Here is a 17,343-nt window from a genome sequence, read left to right as displayed (position 1 = left end):
GGGATAGCTTCATGTATCCTGTACCATTGTTCTTATTTGAAATATTCTTTTCTTCCGGTTTAAGATGGTTACTGTGTTTCAATGCAGAATTCTATCACCATTTTCCAAGATACTTGTTATTATGTATAGTCAAATTTTTACAGGCAAACAATGATTTTTACATAATGGTTTCACTTGTATTATTAATTTGCCTAAGGCACAGTTCACTTTCAGTTTTGCTTTTAATCTCCATCTCTGTACCTCTAATGATGCAATACTTCTGGGAACTAGGTTGGTCATAATGAATTTACAATGTGCAGGAGGCCTAGAATAAAAATCTTTTAGGGTCAAGGAACCAGTGAATGGTCCATTAAAAAAAATCAATTAGCTTCATAATTTAAGGAAACTATTATACTCTGACTTTGTACTTCAGGAACAATTTTTATAAGTATGTTTTATTTAAACTCATGGATCTTGTAATAGAGCAAGTGAATGCATGAGACTTAGTGAATTACATAAGTGGGGCTCGTTTAGTGTTTGGTATTTGGATAAGGCAAACCTTTTGTATGTCCTCCTTTCTGTTCTGACCAGTGGCACTGGCGGTGCTTTGTTGGAGAATGCAAATTGCAACTTCTTTGGGAAGAATTTGAGTGGAGGAATAGATAAAAATAAATAAACCACCGCTTATATTCTCATCATAGCCTTTACTCATTGCGGATTAGTAGTGAAGCATCTCTTTTAACATTATTTACCACTGTAGCTATTTGAATTCCCAAAATTATTTTGGGTGATTTCATATGAAAATAGAAAACCAGGGGCGCCTCACTTGGATAAGTATCTGACTTCTGCTCAGGTCATGATGTCACAGTTTGGGAGTTCAATCCCCGCATCAGGCTCTGTGCTGACAGTTCAGAGCCTGGATCCTGTTTCAGATTCTGTGTCTCATTCTCTCTCTGCCCCTCCCCCACTTGTGCACTAGCTCACTCTCTCTCTCAAAAATAAATAAATGTAAAAAAAATTTTTTTTAAATAGAAAACCTGACATCCTTTAGTTATTAGTTATGACATGTCCCAATCCAAAAATAGTTTTTTGACCATACACATCCACGAAGCCTGAATATGACTCAAGATATAAATATGGAACAATTGAAAAGACAATGTCATTTCAAATGTGTTCTCCTACCAGGTTAAGATCTATTTAGATAGTTAAAGTAAATTAGATTCTTCTGAGCATGGGTCTGAGATTACATTTGATTCCATTTTTGCTAACTTCCTCCCCTTTCCTTTCTACCTGCTATCATCCTTGGGAGATGGAGTCTTGAATAAATGCTGTTCACATAGGAAGAGCCCAGCATAGATCTGTCCTCTGTCTCTACTAGCCCTGCCCTGCCAAGCAACTTGAGACTGCATGTGTAGGCTCTCTTCCTGAGAAGCAGGGAGTCTGGGGATAATGCCAAGGGTAAAATTAGCTGGTCCCATGATGTGCTATTTTGACTTCTGACTCCAAGCTCTGAACCTAGTTGCTTGCCTTTCAGAGATGCTGTTGGCCACATTTGGGCTAGCTGGGGAAATGAAGCAGAGTGATTGGTATTTGGAGCCGAGGTGTGAATTCAGTGCTTGCTGCCTCTTATTGGGTTGTCTTTCAGGTGTGCCTAGGGACAAAGCCCCCATTGGCTCATTTCCACCACAAAAAGATTAGGCTTCAAACTCCTAATAGAATATATTTAATTAAATGATCTGTGTAACTTCAGGCTCACTTAGCTTCCATTATGGTGACCAAGTGTCTGAAGTAATGTTTGGCTTTCTATTGTATTTTTGCTCCAGTGGTACCTCCCCTTAGGCTTTAAAGGTTGATATTGAACAGTGTAGTGTGGGAGTTTCCCAAACAATGTTTAGCAGTAGAAAAAGGGTTCCACAATGCAAATCTCTTTGAGAAACACTTGGTTAAGCCAATTGATGCATATTTCTTTACTCCATTATATCTCAAAACTCTAATTATGTTAATGTACCTTGTGAGTTACCAAGATATGAATAGAGATTCATCATTTCCTAACTCATTTATTCACAGAACATCCCCCTTCACTTTTTGTTTTCTGTGGAATACTAACATCTCAGAATTCAGTCACTTGGGAAATACTGGCAAAGACCATTGGCTCCTGGGTCAGCCATATCCAGCTCATTCATCTAACTGACTGTGGAACTCAAGGTTGATTGTTTCCCAGAATCATGAGCAAATGTAGAACCACTGTTGGTGATCTGTCTATATTTCATGGCTTCTGTTTTGTCTACTTATGCATCTTATTTCTGTTCTGTCTTTCATTTTCCATTGTTTTCTTCCCCTCATGTTTTTACCTGTTTAAAACATGTACCTTTTTAAGGTCTACATCTAATGTATTCTAATTCTAAATCTATACACAATTTGAAAGAAAAAACATAAATTTAAGCCCGGAAAATAAAAATTTATCTGTAATAACATCACTGTTAACATACTAGACTATGCCTTTCCAATTTATTTCCTATAAAATATGTATTTCCACACATGCATACTTTCAAAAAGCTAAATCTATTTTCATTTTGATTTATTTTGCATTTTTGTACATTCTTAGAAAACCATGTTAAATTTTTTTCTGGAACAAGGTCAAGTCTGTATGAACAGATGGATGGATGGGAAGGAAGGACAGAAAGAAGGAAAAAGGTCTGAAAGATGAAATCTCTGTACTATCTGGCCAGATTCCTCAACTCTGAAATATTTACTTCATATGTTATTCATTCTATTATATATATGATGCTAACTGGCTTGCATTTTGTATTACTCAGCAAGGGATACCTGTTCTGATATTCTTATCTGTATCTATGTAGTAAGTTGTTCTTGGAAGTATTTTAAAGGGGACTGAATGATTCTAGTGGAGACATGAAAAAGTTAAGTGAATTTCTTATGAAATTCTCCCAGTATGTGAAGGATATTTATAAATCTGCTAAGGAAATGTATGGCTAGAAATGTTCCATTATTCAAAGAGATAATCCTTCTTAAAAGCTCGTGTTTCCAGTACTGGGGCCATTAAACTGTATGTGCTGCATGTGCTACACCCAGTTCTCGGTGCATCATTTTGCAACTTTGTGTGGCATTTCTGCATATGGTTCCCATTCACTGGCATTTCTTTTTTCGGTTTTACCAGTTGTTTCCAATATCTGCTTTGTGTAATTACTTGAAATTTTGATAGAAACTTTTTTTGTGGTGTTTCTTAGTTGGTAAGATCCTTTTCAAAAGATGCAGAAGTTAACATTTAAGCTAACATTTAAAAATATTATAATGTAGTAGTAAAGTGTGTTTAAAGTGCATGGATAAAAAGTTTGTGAAATTACAGGAGAAACAATCAATAAAGCAGTAATAGGTGTATTCCCCGTGTATCTGAAAGAGAAGAGAAATTTTTACTCATTTTGGCTTCAAACTTAGTATTCAGGCTCCCTGAATTCTGACCGTAGAACCCAGGTAACCTGGATAATCTTTGCATTTAGATCACATATTGTCATTCGAACAAAGCTTAACTTTTAAAAAGTAACCTCTTAGAAAATCTACATTTTTCTATCCTGTAGCAGAATTTTCCATATTTTCTCTGACCTCTTCAGTCCTTCAGAAAAATCACCTCTAATCACTGAAATTAGTTTCATCAGACATTTTTTAGAAAAATTTATTGTTGCAGGTGAACAAAAATTTTAAACAGTCTATTAACTATGTGGAAGTTCACTAGTTAGACCAATATTGAGCATGTGTATGTGTGTGTGTGCGTGCATGTGTGTGTTTGGAATGGATTTTGTTGAGAGAACATAACTGGAGTAGGAAAAGGCAGTTTTGTATTTGATGAGAACCGTCTTAGATGTATTTGGCATTGCAGCATCTGTTTGAGTTGGAAATAACTGTAGGTGCTTTGTTACTCATAGTCAGAACATAATGTGAGTGGATGAGTATCTGTAAGACTGTGTGTGTTTTGGTTTGTGAAAAATTATTCTAGTGTTTCATTAGTCAGCATAAAGAGAAGTTTTTGTCGTTTCACAATATGTTACACATACCATATGATGGTCTAAATTTTGTGTTATGTTGTTCTTCCTTCTCTCAGGGATCCCTTACCTTTGTTAAGAGGGAGAAAAGATTTAAGTCTGTTAACATTACAAAATTGATATAAGGCAATACAACCAATGCGAAAATAGCTAATTGCAGAGCTTTGGGAAGGTAATAGGTTGACAGGCTAGAGTTAATAATGAACACTCTCCAGAGATGGTAATTTGGAGTCTAGATCTAGTTCTTAAGAACTTAGGTATTTAGCAAAGTGGAGAAATTCTACACCCATATGTAGGCACAGGGGCTCATAGGAAGGAGGTGTTCTTCTAACTCCTTAGATTCTGTGGTTTTGTGTTAGTCATTTGTGGTATCTCTGTGAATGCTTTTTTTTTTTTATATCTTTTTCAACTTTTAGCCATATGTATATACATATATATATGTGTGTGTATGTATATATGTATATATGTATATATTCAAATATATACATATATGTATATATTCAAATATGCACTTATATTCATATATACATATATATGTTTATTTTAGAGAGAGAGAGAGAGAGAGAGAGCATGAGCAGGGGAGAGGGGCAGGGGGAGAGAGAGAGAGAATCTAAAGCAGGCTCTGCTCTCAGCACAAAGCTGGATGTGGTGCTCAATCCCATGACTGTGAGCCAAAACCAAGAGTTGGATGCTCAACCAATTGAGTCACCCAGGCGAACCACCATTTAATATTTTAAAACTGATATCGTTTCACTTTTAGTATTAAGGGATGAAGCTTAACTTTTCCCCACCTATTGTATGATTCTACTGTGGATTTGTACAACTTGCCATTTTCCCTTGAACAGGAAATTACCTTCAAAACGGTCCTAGTCATGAATTTTTTTTTTTTTCGGGACCCATTTAGAATATGGAAGTCTTTTCATCTCAATTATCTTTTACCTCAATATTACCAAGAGATAAAATCCCACTTAAAATGATGGCTGTTTTCAAAGTAAGAAATTTAGTGGAATATTGTCCCTCTCTTCGGAGTTTGGCATTGATGCCAAATTGGAAGCTTCTGTATTGGGAGGAGCCAGTTGTGGGATTTATGTAGCAGGGTTGCCTGATGGATTGAGGAGTTGAGCCACAGTATTTCTGAAGTGTTCCATCTGATGAGGTGTTTTAAGGGGCAAATACAGCATTCATTCAGTTGACCACAAGCTACTATTAAACTGAACCATTGCTTCCAGTTATATTGTAGTTTAAATTTCATTCTGCCATGCATTTAGGTTTTATTTGATGAATGTCTGTAATACTGATTTTCAGAGAGAGGAAATACTGTGAGGAAAAGATCTTTGTTCCCAGAATGAGGCTTCTGGATGGCAGGCCAATAAGTTGGGGATAAAATGTTTCCCAAAAGAGTTGATTGCAAGGTTTTAAACATTGTTTTGAAGATACTTAACAACTATCTGATATGTAGCAATGCAACATTCATTTTAATGTTTTTTTGGAAACTAATATTAGTATATTTTATCTTCTGCAGACATTTACAGCATTTTTATTAACATTATTAAAGGTCAATTTCTATTTCTTGGAGTGTTCTAAAAAATGCACCATGGTTGTTCCATGTATCGAAGTTTTGTTACATTGGAGGTGACGTATTTAGGATTTAAGTAGACCATTGATTTCCATCCTGAGGAGTTGGTCACTCGGTAGTGATTCTCATGCCTGTACCTTTTCTGGATATATGAAGACCATACTTCATAGTCATAAAACAGTTATTTTCATCTTACTCTACTGCAATTAGTGCTAAAAGCCATTTATTGTAAAAGCAAAAAATCCTAATGAATAGAAATGTTACAAGAACAGAAGTCTTGTGTGTCTTCATCATGCATCATCCATTTTAATTAGAGAAAAAGGTGGTGAACACTGTGACAAGAGTCTAGAATTAAAATCATTAATTGATGTCAAGCTGAAGAGAGACTGTTAGCATGAATTTAGTGACAGCAGGAAAGAAATTAACCTTATTACTTTATTTAGTATATTACATTATTTTGTGTATTGTTTTCTACGCAGGTTCAAGGCAATTTCATTATCATAGTGCAAGATACTTTTTTTTTTTTTTACCAAAAGGGTGAGAATATTTATGTTCGAACATAACAGACTGATATGATAAATTCTTCACTTGTTAAAAGTCTTACAAAGTTTTAAAAGTTTTGTTTTTGTTTATATTTCAAGAGCAGGAAAATAGTGCACGATGATGTTGCCCATCAACATCAGTCACTACGGTTGTCTGCTCTCAGAATAGTTCTCTTGTATAACTATGAAGGACTATCTGAAACGCTTACAGCAATAGACATTTATTTCTTTGGCTAAGTTTTGGGCTAATTAGTTACTTCTGTGATTGCTGAAGTTTGGCCCAAGATAAATAGGAGGGATAATGCTAAACAACAACCTGACTGTTCAGAAAAACGAATGGCTCTCACATCTTAGAGATAATTTGTGACCTGAGGGTCATGATAAAAGAATAGAAGAGGTGTCCTTTCATAGCACTGACCATCTGGAACTATTAAAGGCTGAACTGCAGTATAATCACTGTCTTTTTTTTTTTAAGTTTCCTTAAGAAACTATATTATTTTCATTAAGATGCCAAAGATATTTTCTCCCCTGATCCAAATATTTCTTTTCTAATATAAATCTCTCAAGAAATAATGAAAATATATTACATGTAAATATAACATGGTTGCGTTCCAAAGTCCCATTTCTCACTTTACAATAAACAAGACATTCAAGTATAAGAGTATATAATAAAGAAAATCATTTGTTAATTTGACTGTGAATTGTCACTACAATTCACAAACCATAGTGTGTTCCTGGTTTTAAAAATCTACTTTTCAGTGCCATTTGCACAGCAGCAGGCTTCATTAGCAATGATTCCTAGAATGAACTTGAAAATGCACGTTAGTCCAAGCTGGTAACCAGATTCTTTAGCCTGCTGTGGCACTAGCCCCACTTCCTGAGCCACAGGTATGCTGCAGTTTCATTCTGAGGTTTCCGTCACAGCTTTTGTGGCTTGGGGATAAATTCATTGGTGACGACAAGATAAACAATAAAAATATTAAGTTCATATGTTATTGGAGCTTAGACAAAAATTAATGCCTTTAGACGGTGCTATAGACGTGACTATGTTTATTGGATTCAATGATTAGTGGCAACTAGTAATAATGTACAAATTTGGGTAAAAGAAAGCAAATGGGACTGGGCTTTATGAATAGTACCGTAGGCTACTGTTGAGCACTTCTGAGCAATTGACTTGATAGAAATTGAGTCCCAAAATGAAGATTAGTTTCTGTGTAATTTGGAACAAAAGAGCATTCAATTCCAGGGCCCATCAATAATATATTGAAACAATTGTGCAAGAAGTTTGGGGAGATTATTTAGGTTTTGTGCTTCCCTTGAGAAGAGAATGTTCACATTCTCTTTTTCTGGTGGCTTCTTCTGTTAACAGGGCTGCATTTTCTAACATAAGTAAACTGGATTTTCTTCACTTTCCGTGGACTGAAGTTCAGCTACCATAGGGTTCACTCATTTATAAACCAATCCATTACTGTCTTTGATTTTAGGGGGTTCTCCTAAAATATGGAGAGTTTGGCTTTATATCTATGGTAGCCCTCCAAATTTCTACAGGTTCCCAAACTTCAAGACTTATGTGAATGCCCAGTCATCCTGGATATTACCTGTAGTTAGGTGATTGTCTGATGGTATCACATATAGTAGTAAAGTGGATTGTCAGATAAGTGATCATAAATGAGCTTCAAATAATATCCCATTGAATTGAAGAAAGAAGTAATTTCTCCCTTCTGTAGTTTTTCCTGCCTGAATACAGAGTCAAAAAGACAGTATGATGCAAAGAATAAAATTATCTCTGAACTTATATGAACTTTTCATCATGAATATCTAATATTTAGTAGTAATCAGCCTTTATAATAACATCCTTGACTGTTATAATCACTCCTAAATGAATAAGTAGACTAGACTATAATAAGAATTCTAGTATAAATTTAGCTAAATTTGACATTAGAATTTGACTTACTATTTCTCCTATGGGTATTATGTCTGTGGGACTTTTATTTATTAGAATCTAGGACCCTTCCTGATTAAAAAAAAAATTAACTTTTCAGTAGTCTCTTATAAATTAAGTTATTGGTTTTCACCTCATGAAATAAGGTCCTTCTAGGGAGGTTTTGGGAAAATGTGAAGCGTTTTTGCTTGCCTCCATGTCTGAGGACACTGCTTGATGACATTCAGCGATAAGCAGTTGTGCAAGAAGTTGTGCACAATAACAAATTATCCTTTCTCAAATGTCACTGGACCCCTGTTGAGGAGCACTAAGCTAGGTGAATTTAAGTACTTCCATTTCATAGCCTGGAAATAAAAGAAATTAGAAAAAAATGACCTAGCAGTTCCAAAATTCAGATAAACAAGACTGGCATAATGGTGATAGCCTTGATGTAAGAAGAAAACAAGGGAGAAAAATGCAAATTTTGCTTGCAATGCTGTGTGACAACTTTCTGGGTTTTTAAAAACTTTTTATTTTGGATTAATTTTTGATTGACAGGAAGTTGCAAAGACGGTACAAAGAAGTCTTGTGTAGCCTTTATCCAGTTACCCTAAACTGTTACATCATACATGCCTATAGTACAATATCTAAACCAGGAAACTGGCATTGGTGCCATGTGTATACATAGTTCTGTGTCATGTAATCACATGTGTGGTTCATGTAACCACCAATGCAATTAAGAAACAACTGTTCCATTGCAAAGATCTTCCTCGTGCTAATCTGTTATGGTCACACCCACCCCCCTGCTCTCACCGTTGCTAAACCCCACCGTGATCACCATCACCCCATTGTGTTCTGTTCACCATGTCTATAATTTTGTCATTTTGAGAATGCTATATAAATGAATTCTTATAACATGTGACCTTTGAGATTGACTTTTTTTTCCCACATAGTTCAATAATGCCCCTGAGATTAATTCCAGTTGCTGTGTATATTAATAGTCTGTTCATTTGTATTGCTGTGTGGTACTCTTTGATAAGGATATACTTTGGTTCGCTTGACCATTCACTTATTGTTGCATATTTTGGTTATTTCCTGTTTTCGAATATTAGAAACAAAGTGTCTATGAACAATTGTGTACAGGTCTTTGCATGGACTTAAGTTTCTATTTCTTTGGGATAAATGCCCAGAAGTGCAATTGCTGAATGGGATGGTAAGTGCATGTCTAGTTTTGTGAGAACCTGGAGACTGTTTTCCAGCTGATGGTACCATTTTACATTTCCACCAGTAATGTATGTTAGATGCAGTTTCCTTGCATCCTTGCTAGCATTTGATATTCTCACTTTTTTAGCTGATCTGATAGGTGTGTAGTGGTAGCTCATTTTGGTCTTAATTTGCATTTCCCTAATGGCTGCTGTTGTTGAACATTTTTATCTGCTTATTTGTTATCAGTATATACTTTTCAGAGAAATAAATTGCTTCTTGTCTTTTGCCCTTCTAATTGGATTGTTGTTCTCATTGTTGAGTGTTAGGTATTCCCTGTATATTCTGGACATGACTTCTTTGTCAAATATGTGGTTTACAAATATTTTCTCTTGGTCTGTACTTGACTTTTCATTGTCCTATTAGAGCCTTTCAGAGAGGAAATGCTTTTAGTTTTGGTGACGTTGAATTTATTTGTCTTTTCTTTTATGGATGATGCTTTTAGTATTCCTAAGAATTATTCTGCAAGTGTTAGGTCCTGACAATTTTCTTCTAAAGTATTAAAGTATTACATTTTTACATTTAAATTTATAATCCATTTTGGGTTATTTTGTATAACGTACGATGTTTAAATCCAGGGTGCTTTGTTTTTTGTTTTGTTTTGTTTTTGTTTTTGCATAAGAATATTTAATTGTTCCAGCACTATTTATTGAAAAGAATGCTTTATTCTATTGAATTGATTTTGCACAATTAAAAGAAATTAGTTGGCCATACTTGGCTATTTCTGGATTCTTTATTCTGTTCCTCTGATCTGTGTATCTGTCCCTCCACAGATACCACATAGTCTTGATTACCATGGCTGTATTCCATCTCAAAATCAGGAAGTGTGATTTTTCCCAGTTTATTATTCTTTTTTTTTTTTTTTTTTTTTTTACAATTGTTTAGCTACTCTATCCTTTTTCTTTCTATATAAATTTGAAAATAATCTTGTCTATATCTGCAAGAATCTTCCTGGGGTTTTTATAGGAATTATATTAAGCCTGGATTTCAACTTGGAGAGAATTGACTTCTTTACTATGTTGAGTCTTTGATTCATGATCACAGTAAATCTCTCCATGTTTTAGATTTTCTTTGATATTTTTCATCAACATTGTATAGTTTTCAGCACACAAGTTGTATGCATGTTTTGTTAGATTTATCTATATATGTTTATACATATCTATAAACCAACCTTTAGTTTATCTGTGTATCTGTATATTTATGTATATATTCCATTTTTTAGTGCTTGTAAATGACATCATATTCTTAATTTCAGCACCCATGTTCATTGACAGCATATAGAAATACAATGGATTTTTGTGTATTAATGATGTATCTTGTTACTTTGCTGAACTCGATCTTTAGTTCTAGGAAACTTTGAGATTTCTTGGGGTTTTCTGTGTATGTAGACCTGCAAATATATCATTATGTCATCCACAATTATTTCTTTTTTCCCAATCTGTGTACCACCCATTTCTTTTTCTAGGCTGATTGCACTGTCTAGAATTTCCAGCACTATGAGGGAGCAGACATCCCTACCCTTTTCTTCGTCTTAAGATTCAGTTTTCGGGGCTCCCAGGTGGCTCAGTTGGTTAAGAATCTGACTTGGGCTCAGGTCATGGTCTCGTGGTTCATGGGTTCTAGTCCTGTGTTGGGCTCTGTGCTGACAGCTCAGAGCCTGGAGCCTGCCTTGGATTCTGGGTCTCCCTCTCTCTCTACCCCTCCCCCACTCATGTTCTGTCTCTCTCTCTCTCTCAAAAAAAGAAACATTATAAAATATTTAAAATAAAAAAAAGATTCAGTTTTTCTCCATGATGTATAATGTATGATGTTACTAATAGGTTTTGTAGATGCTCTTTATCAAGTTTAGGAAGTTAGTTATGCTCTATTTATTACTAGTTTTTTTAGAGCTTCTGTCATGTTGGGTATTGAATTTTTTCAGATGCTTTTTCTGCATCAATTCATATGATCATGTGATTTTCTTCTTTAGCCTGTTAATAGGTTGGATTACACTGATTGATTTTTGAGTGTTGGACCAGCCTTGAATTACTACAATAAACATCACTTGGTCATGTTATATAATCTTTTTTACATAGTGCTAAATTCTACTTGGTAATATTTTGCAAAAGATTTTTAATTCTATATTCATGAGGGATATTGGTCCATAGTTTGTTTGTTTTTTAATTTTTTTATGCTTTCTGTGGCTTTTGTATCTTTTCTGTATTATTTTGTATATATATTTATGTCATTTATGCTAGCAGTGGTCTGCATCAGATATGATAAAAACAAATAACTTTGTCATGAAATGTTAAGCACAGTCTAAAATATTACTTTATATAAATAAGACTTCACTTTTAAGTATACATTTAAATTTGTAAATATTTAATAGAAATGCTTTTCCCAACAAAAATCATTAAAATTCTATTGAAAGTAGTTTAATTATTTTTAGATAGCTGAAATCAACCTAGGATATAAATTATATCAGTATATTATAGGTTGAAAAGGCCTTTCTACCAAGTAGCTCAATAAAATCTTAGGAAATATTTAAACAATCTTCAGTAAAAGTGGTTATTTATGATCTGTTTCTTAGTTATAACACACTCAAGATTTATTTTAGAATTTGATTGGATGCATGCCTTCTTGTCCTTAATCTCAGGATTTACCAATTCTGTATACATCACATAAAATCAAAGCTGGTGTTATTAAACAGATCTTCTTTTGCCATTAATAGAGAAATTATGGGTGTGGATTATGTTTAGGCTTTGTAATACGTTGAATGTGTATGGTATATTTATAATGAGTAAGATGTATACATTATGCACTCACACATAAATATATAAATATATAGCATGTGTGTGAGTGTGTAACTTTAAGAAAAATCACTTCTTGCCTTAAAAAAATTCATGAGTAAGACCCAAGTGGGTGCCTAAAAACTATCTGTTACTGGCGAATTTCTTAAACTAATTAATAAGTGACAATTTAAATGAAGTTGTAAACCATGACTATGCCTTACTGACGTGAACAAAAGCTATCTGAAGTGATTATTTCAGAGCATGCATGACGTTACCTTGACAATCCAAAATGTATATAACATTGTTTATACCATCAATCTTCTTATAGCTGCATGAAATAAAATATATTTTATGACCTATTTTGATGAATATTTCTGTATATACAGTTCTTAGAAAAGACATAGTTTCTCTTGTTTCAACTTGGTTCTAATTTTACAGGATTCAAGCCAAAACTCGTGAATTTAGAGAGCGACAAGCTCGAGAGCGTGACTATGCTGAAATCCAAGATTTTCATCGGACATTGGGTTGTACTGATGAGTTGCTGTATGGGGGAATGTCTTCCTACGAAGGCTCGGTGGCTCTCAACACCAGACCCCAGAGCCCAAGAGAAGGGCATATGATGGATACTCTGTATGCCCAAGTGAAGAAGCCACGGAATTCCAAACCTTCGTCTGTAGACAGGTAGGCTGCAGGAGCAATCAAGGTATTGCTTCCAAATCAACTTTTATATAGTTTTTGACAAGGGAGTAGATTGTTCATCAATTCTCAAACCACGGCTGCCTTTTATTAATGGCCTTTAGAAAGCCGTTGTGTCTAAAAGTATTGAGTTTACACAAATCAAAGCCTAATGGAAAGAGGAGCAGAGGTTTTGACAGCTTTTCTAATGATTCCAACATATTTCATCTTGTTCTTAAAATGGTCTCAGACTGGAGAACTAACCTTTACTTTGTAATTCTGAATTTCCTTTTGTTGCTAACAGCACCTCTAGTTATGGTAATTAAACAGATGGGGAATGCCGTGATTTGTTTGACTTATGATTTAAAGGACCTATTTTTTTTTTTTTTTTGGTAACATGATTTTCTATTATGAAAGAATTAGTGAATGAGATGTTTAATATAGTCAGTCTTCAAATTGCTTGTTAATAGCCGCAGACCATAGGTGTGATTATGTATATTAGTATAGCACAAAGGAATGAAATGTTGACTTTCAATTAACGGCTACATATTTATTTCAGAATTTAACTGACTATATTTTTATTAATGGCTATATATTATTTCAAATTCTGAAACATTTAAAAAACCTATTTTTCTGCCTCTCCGTTTGTATAGTCAAACACCTTATAAAGTTTAGTTCATGAAGAAAATAATTATCATTCATTTTTAACTGAAACATATGCCTGTTATTGTCATAAACAATAGCTAATCTCATCATGCATTATAATAGTTTCTTATAATCATTGCTTTCCAGGGGAGCTAGGCTTTGAACATTCAAAATAGGTTTCACTTAAAAGGTGTGGTTCTCAAGAGTTAGCCTGCATCAGAACGACCTGGAGGGCTTCTTCAAACACAGATTGCTTAACCCTTCCCCAGACTTTTGATTCAGTAGACCTGGAATGGAGTAGTGCCTAAAATTTGCATTTCTACAAAGTTTTCTGGTCCGATGCTGTGCCGCTGGTCTCTGGTACTGCACTTTACAGACCTCTGCAAAACTGCAGAGGATTTGGAATTATTTCATCTGTAGCACACACGTGTTATCTTGCTGCTACATTTTGCAAGCAGCCTATGTTTTAGTTATTTACTTCCAGCTATTTTTAATAGAGGTTTGCAAACATAACAGGTAAGCTTCCGGCAAACCCAGAAGGAAGCATTTTAAAGAGTAGCAAAAGGGGAAGCAGACGTTAAGGTAAAACTCTATCTAGTCAGATTATTTTTGTTTTCTTTCTTTCTTTCTTTCTTTCTTTCTTTCTTTCTTCTCTCTCTTTCTTTCTTTTGGCTGGATTTTAGGTTTTCTTCATTGTTTTATGAAAATCTATTTGATGTTGACCCTGATGAGTAAGTAATATAAGTTAACATAGAAGGTTATGGTTTATTTAAACCACATTGGTGTGGTCACTTTGAAGATTCAAAGTGCTTGTTAACTAACATTGATGTGTCAAGACTCGAAGAATAAGTTCATTATCAGTAACAGTAACATTTTCTTAAGAAATCTCTTACTTGTTTTTTGCTGTACTTGTAAAAGCTGTGTGTAAAAGGTCAGATCACACTTGAAGGCCATGAATGTCCCATCGAGTGTGTTTTCTTGGGAGAAAGGGCAGCAGAAACACTGGCATTGCTTATTGGTAACTTTCGAAAGAACTGAAAGAAAATTAATGTTGTATTGATCATTGATAAAAATATGAATCATTCCCAACAGCTTCTGCATCTAGTTTAAAAATCTGGTAAAGTAGGGGATGTTTTTATAGTGGTTTGTTCACATGGCTTTGGAGTCCCACCTGCCATGGAAGATGGGAGTCAGGAGGGATCTCTCCAGTCCCTGAGGGCCGGAAGCGATTGTTTAAATCCCAGTCTGAAACCCAGTGCCCTGCAAGAGTCTAAATCTCCCCTGAAGATGTCTGCAAATTTTCAAAAGGGCTTATGTGCTCAGAGCACCATTTGCTACTGTGCTTCAGCATCCCGGCCTGTGGTCTCGGCTCTGCACCGTGCTGACCCCACACTAAAACTCAGCCTCCTCACTAATTTCCATCAAAAAGCCACTGGGAGACACCTGGGTGGCTCATTTAGTTAAGTGTCCAACTCTTGTTTTCCGCTCAGGTCATGATCTCAAGATTCATGAGTTTGAGCCCTGCATAGGGCTTCATGCTGACAGCACAGAACCTGCTTAGGATTCTCTCTCTCCCTCTCTCTCTGCGCCTTCCCCACTGATACACACATTCTCACTTTCTCTCTCAAAATAACTAAATAAACTTAAAAAAACAAAAACAAAAAGCCTCTTGGCAAAACATTTCAGAGGAGGCTTTGTCTTGGGGATGAGTCAGACCAGACAGTGAACAGTTCAGAAATCACATCATAGATATCACTATATTCAAAAGCCCCTCTCGGCCTCACTCATGCATGGCCTTGACAGCTGTGTACCACTGGGGACCTTAAGTTCTCTGCATCTGTGCCCCCAAATGGTGATTGGACTAGAGGATTTCTAAGGCACTGCCAACTCAGGAGAGATATACTTATTTTTTTCTTTAAAAAGGATCACAGAAACTTTTTAGTTTTCTGCAATTCTTATTTTTGCAGAGGACAAGATGTCCATCAAACACCATTATGAAATTATATTAGTAATACAAGAACTTGGGACTTACTGCACCTGTAAAGTACATCTTTACCAACCAGTCACAGAATATGAATTTGGCTTGGAAATAGTGGTATCACCTCCATTGTCTTTTTCTGTCAGAAATAAAGTGGTTTAAAAGTGTTTCCCAGACTTGAGTAGTATAGAGACTCTTTTTAAAGGACAATCTCTTCATTCTGCAGTACAGAATTAAATAGTTTTGATTATAATGTTACTTAAATATGTATAAAAATAAAATAGGACTAAACTCCTTCTGTTTACAGCCATTATACAACTATAAAACCAAACATCTTTACAAATTAAATACAAACAAAACAGCAAAACCATTACATTCAAATGAACAACATTAATTTAATGTGGCCAATAATGTGTTTTAAAATCTAAACTCTTGCACAAATCATTAATACGGTCGTGGCTGCTCCATGGCAGGTTCATTTGGGTTTGCTTGTCTACCCCTACAAGCCCAGGGCTGACTCCATTCCCCTGTCTCTTTTCTCAGCAAAATTTCTGCAGTTCTTACGTGTGTGTGTACCCAGCTACCTTTGGCCTGTATGGTGCATCATTGAATCAATTACGCCTGAAGTCCAACCTTCTTTTAAGTATCAGTAATTTGAGACAGTGAAAAAACCATCTCTTGGTGCCTTCACGTTTGTTGACTTAAATCCAGACAGTGAAATAATACACTTATAAGGCGATCTAGAAATGATTATATTAACTTAAAAATAATCATTTGAATGAAATCATAAAACTTGAAACTCTTCAGAGTGTATTTCCTGTACAAAGAATATAGCCAATAAAGAAACTCCCATCAGTTCACTGGATTTCACCAAAATATCCAATTGGTGAACCGGTGCAACTTTACTATTCAAATTTTTGGATTTTGTGGGAGTATAGTAGTCAGTCGACAATCTGAAGTGTAGCCTGCATGTATTTCTGGGATTTTGATTGTTTAGTAAGAAAGCAGTATTCTGAGTTTCATTGCTTAATCATTTTGTTTTGATCCTATAGTCAGAAATGTGGATCTGATAGTTCTGCATGGAAATAGCCAGGGATAATTCATTAAATGCTGTGAATTTGATGACAAAATAGGATATTTTTTCAACTTCCACATATTATTTATAAAATGCTTCTTTTACAAGGTACCTTCATACTACATCTGGAAATATTTCTATGCCTGTTTAATTTGATTCACACATGAACTATCATCTGACTATATGTGTTGGTTACAGTGTCATTTTTACTACTTTTTATGAATGCCTTTTATTAATGCCCTTTTCATATTGGATTGCTGCTAAAGAGAAGCCAACCCCCCCCCCTTCTCTTTTATATGAATAACAAGGCTTAAAATCACAAAAACAGTGGTGTAGTTACATTTTATCCTGATTATAACCAGGGGCCTCAAAGATTTAGCCATGTAAATGATTCATGATGCTTTATTTCTTTGGCAAGATTGTATTTCCTGTTGGTCATTGTATCTTCAGCTGGCTAGAGTACTTGAGAGTCCGATCCAGTGCTTTCTGATACATTTCTCTCCACTGTGGAAGACATTCTACCTGCCTCACCAATACCTCTTCTTCCCCTCCTCTTTACTTAATAGAATCCCAATTTTGTTCAGGCTGGCAGTGTGCCCACATAAGAATTCAATTTCCCAGGCTCCTTTGCAGTGAAAGGTGATCATGTGACATTCTAGCAAATGAGTTCGAAGTGGATCTAAGCTGGAACTTTCTATAAAGCAGTTTTTTGTTTTTTGTTTTTTTTTTTTTTTTTTTTTTTTTTTTTTTTGGAAAAAAGTGGAGTCAACTCAGCTTTTTCCCTTTGCCATTTTCCCTTCTTCCTGCCTAGAACTTGAATGAACGCTCCAAAGTGGGGTTGATCTAACCGTCTTGAGGATGAT

The 17,343-nt window shown here is 35.1% G+C and overlaps 1 protein-coding gene across 19 annotated transcripts in view; it reads left to right on the top strand.

The window, feature by feature from the left end:
• The window catches only part of PARD3 (par-3 family cell polarity regulator), a 661,643-nt gene that overhangs the window by 492,964 nt on the left and 151,336 nt on the right, over positions 1 to 17,343 (top strand). For all 19 annotated transcript variants that reach the window (XM_042945320.1, XM_042945325.1, XM_042945323.1 and 16 more), the window contains one exon: positions 12,546 to 12,788. In XM_042945320.1, the coding sequence (XP_042801254.1) occupies positions 12,546 to 12,788 (243 nt within the window). The remainder of the gene's footprint in view (positions 1 to 12,545; positions 12,789 to 17,343) is intronic.

This window comes from Panthera leo, chromosome B4 (assembly GCF_018350215.1).
Source record: "Panthera leo isolate Ple1 chromosome B4, P.leo_Ple1_pat1.1, whole genome shotgun sequence".
Lineage (NCBI taxonomy): Eukaryota > Metazoa > Chordata > Mammalia > Carnivora > Felidae > Panthera > Panthera leo.
Note: the sequence above shows the minus strand (reverse complement) of the source record. Positions and strands in the feature narration are given on the sequence as shown.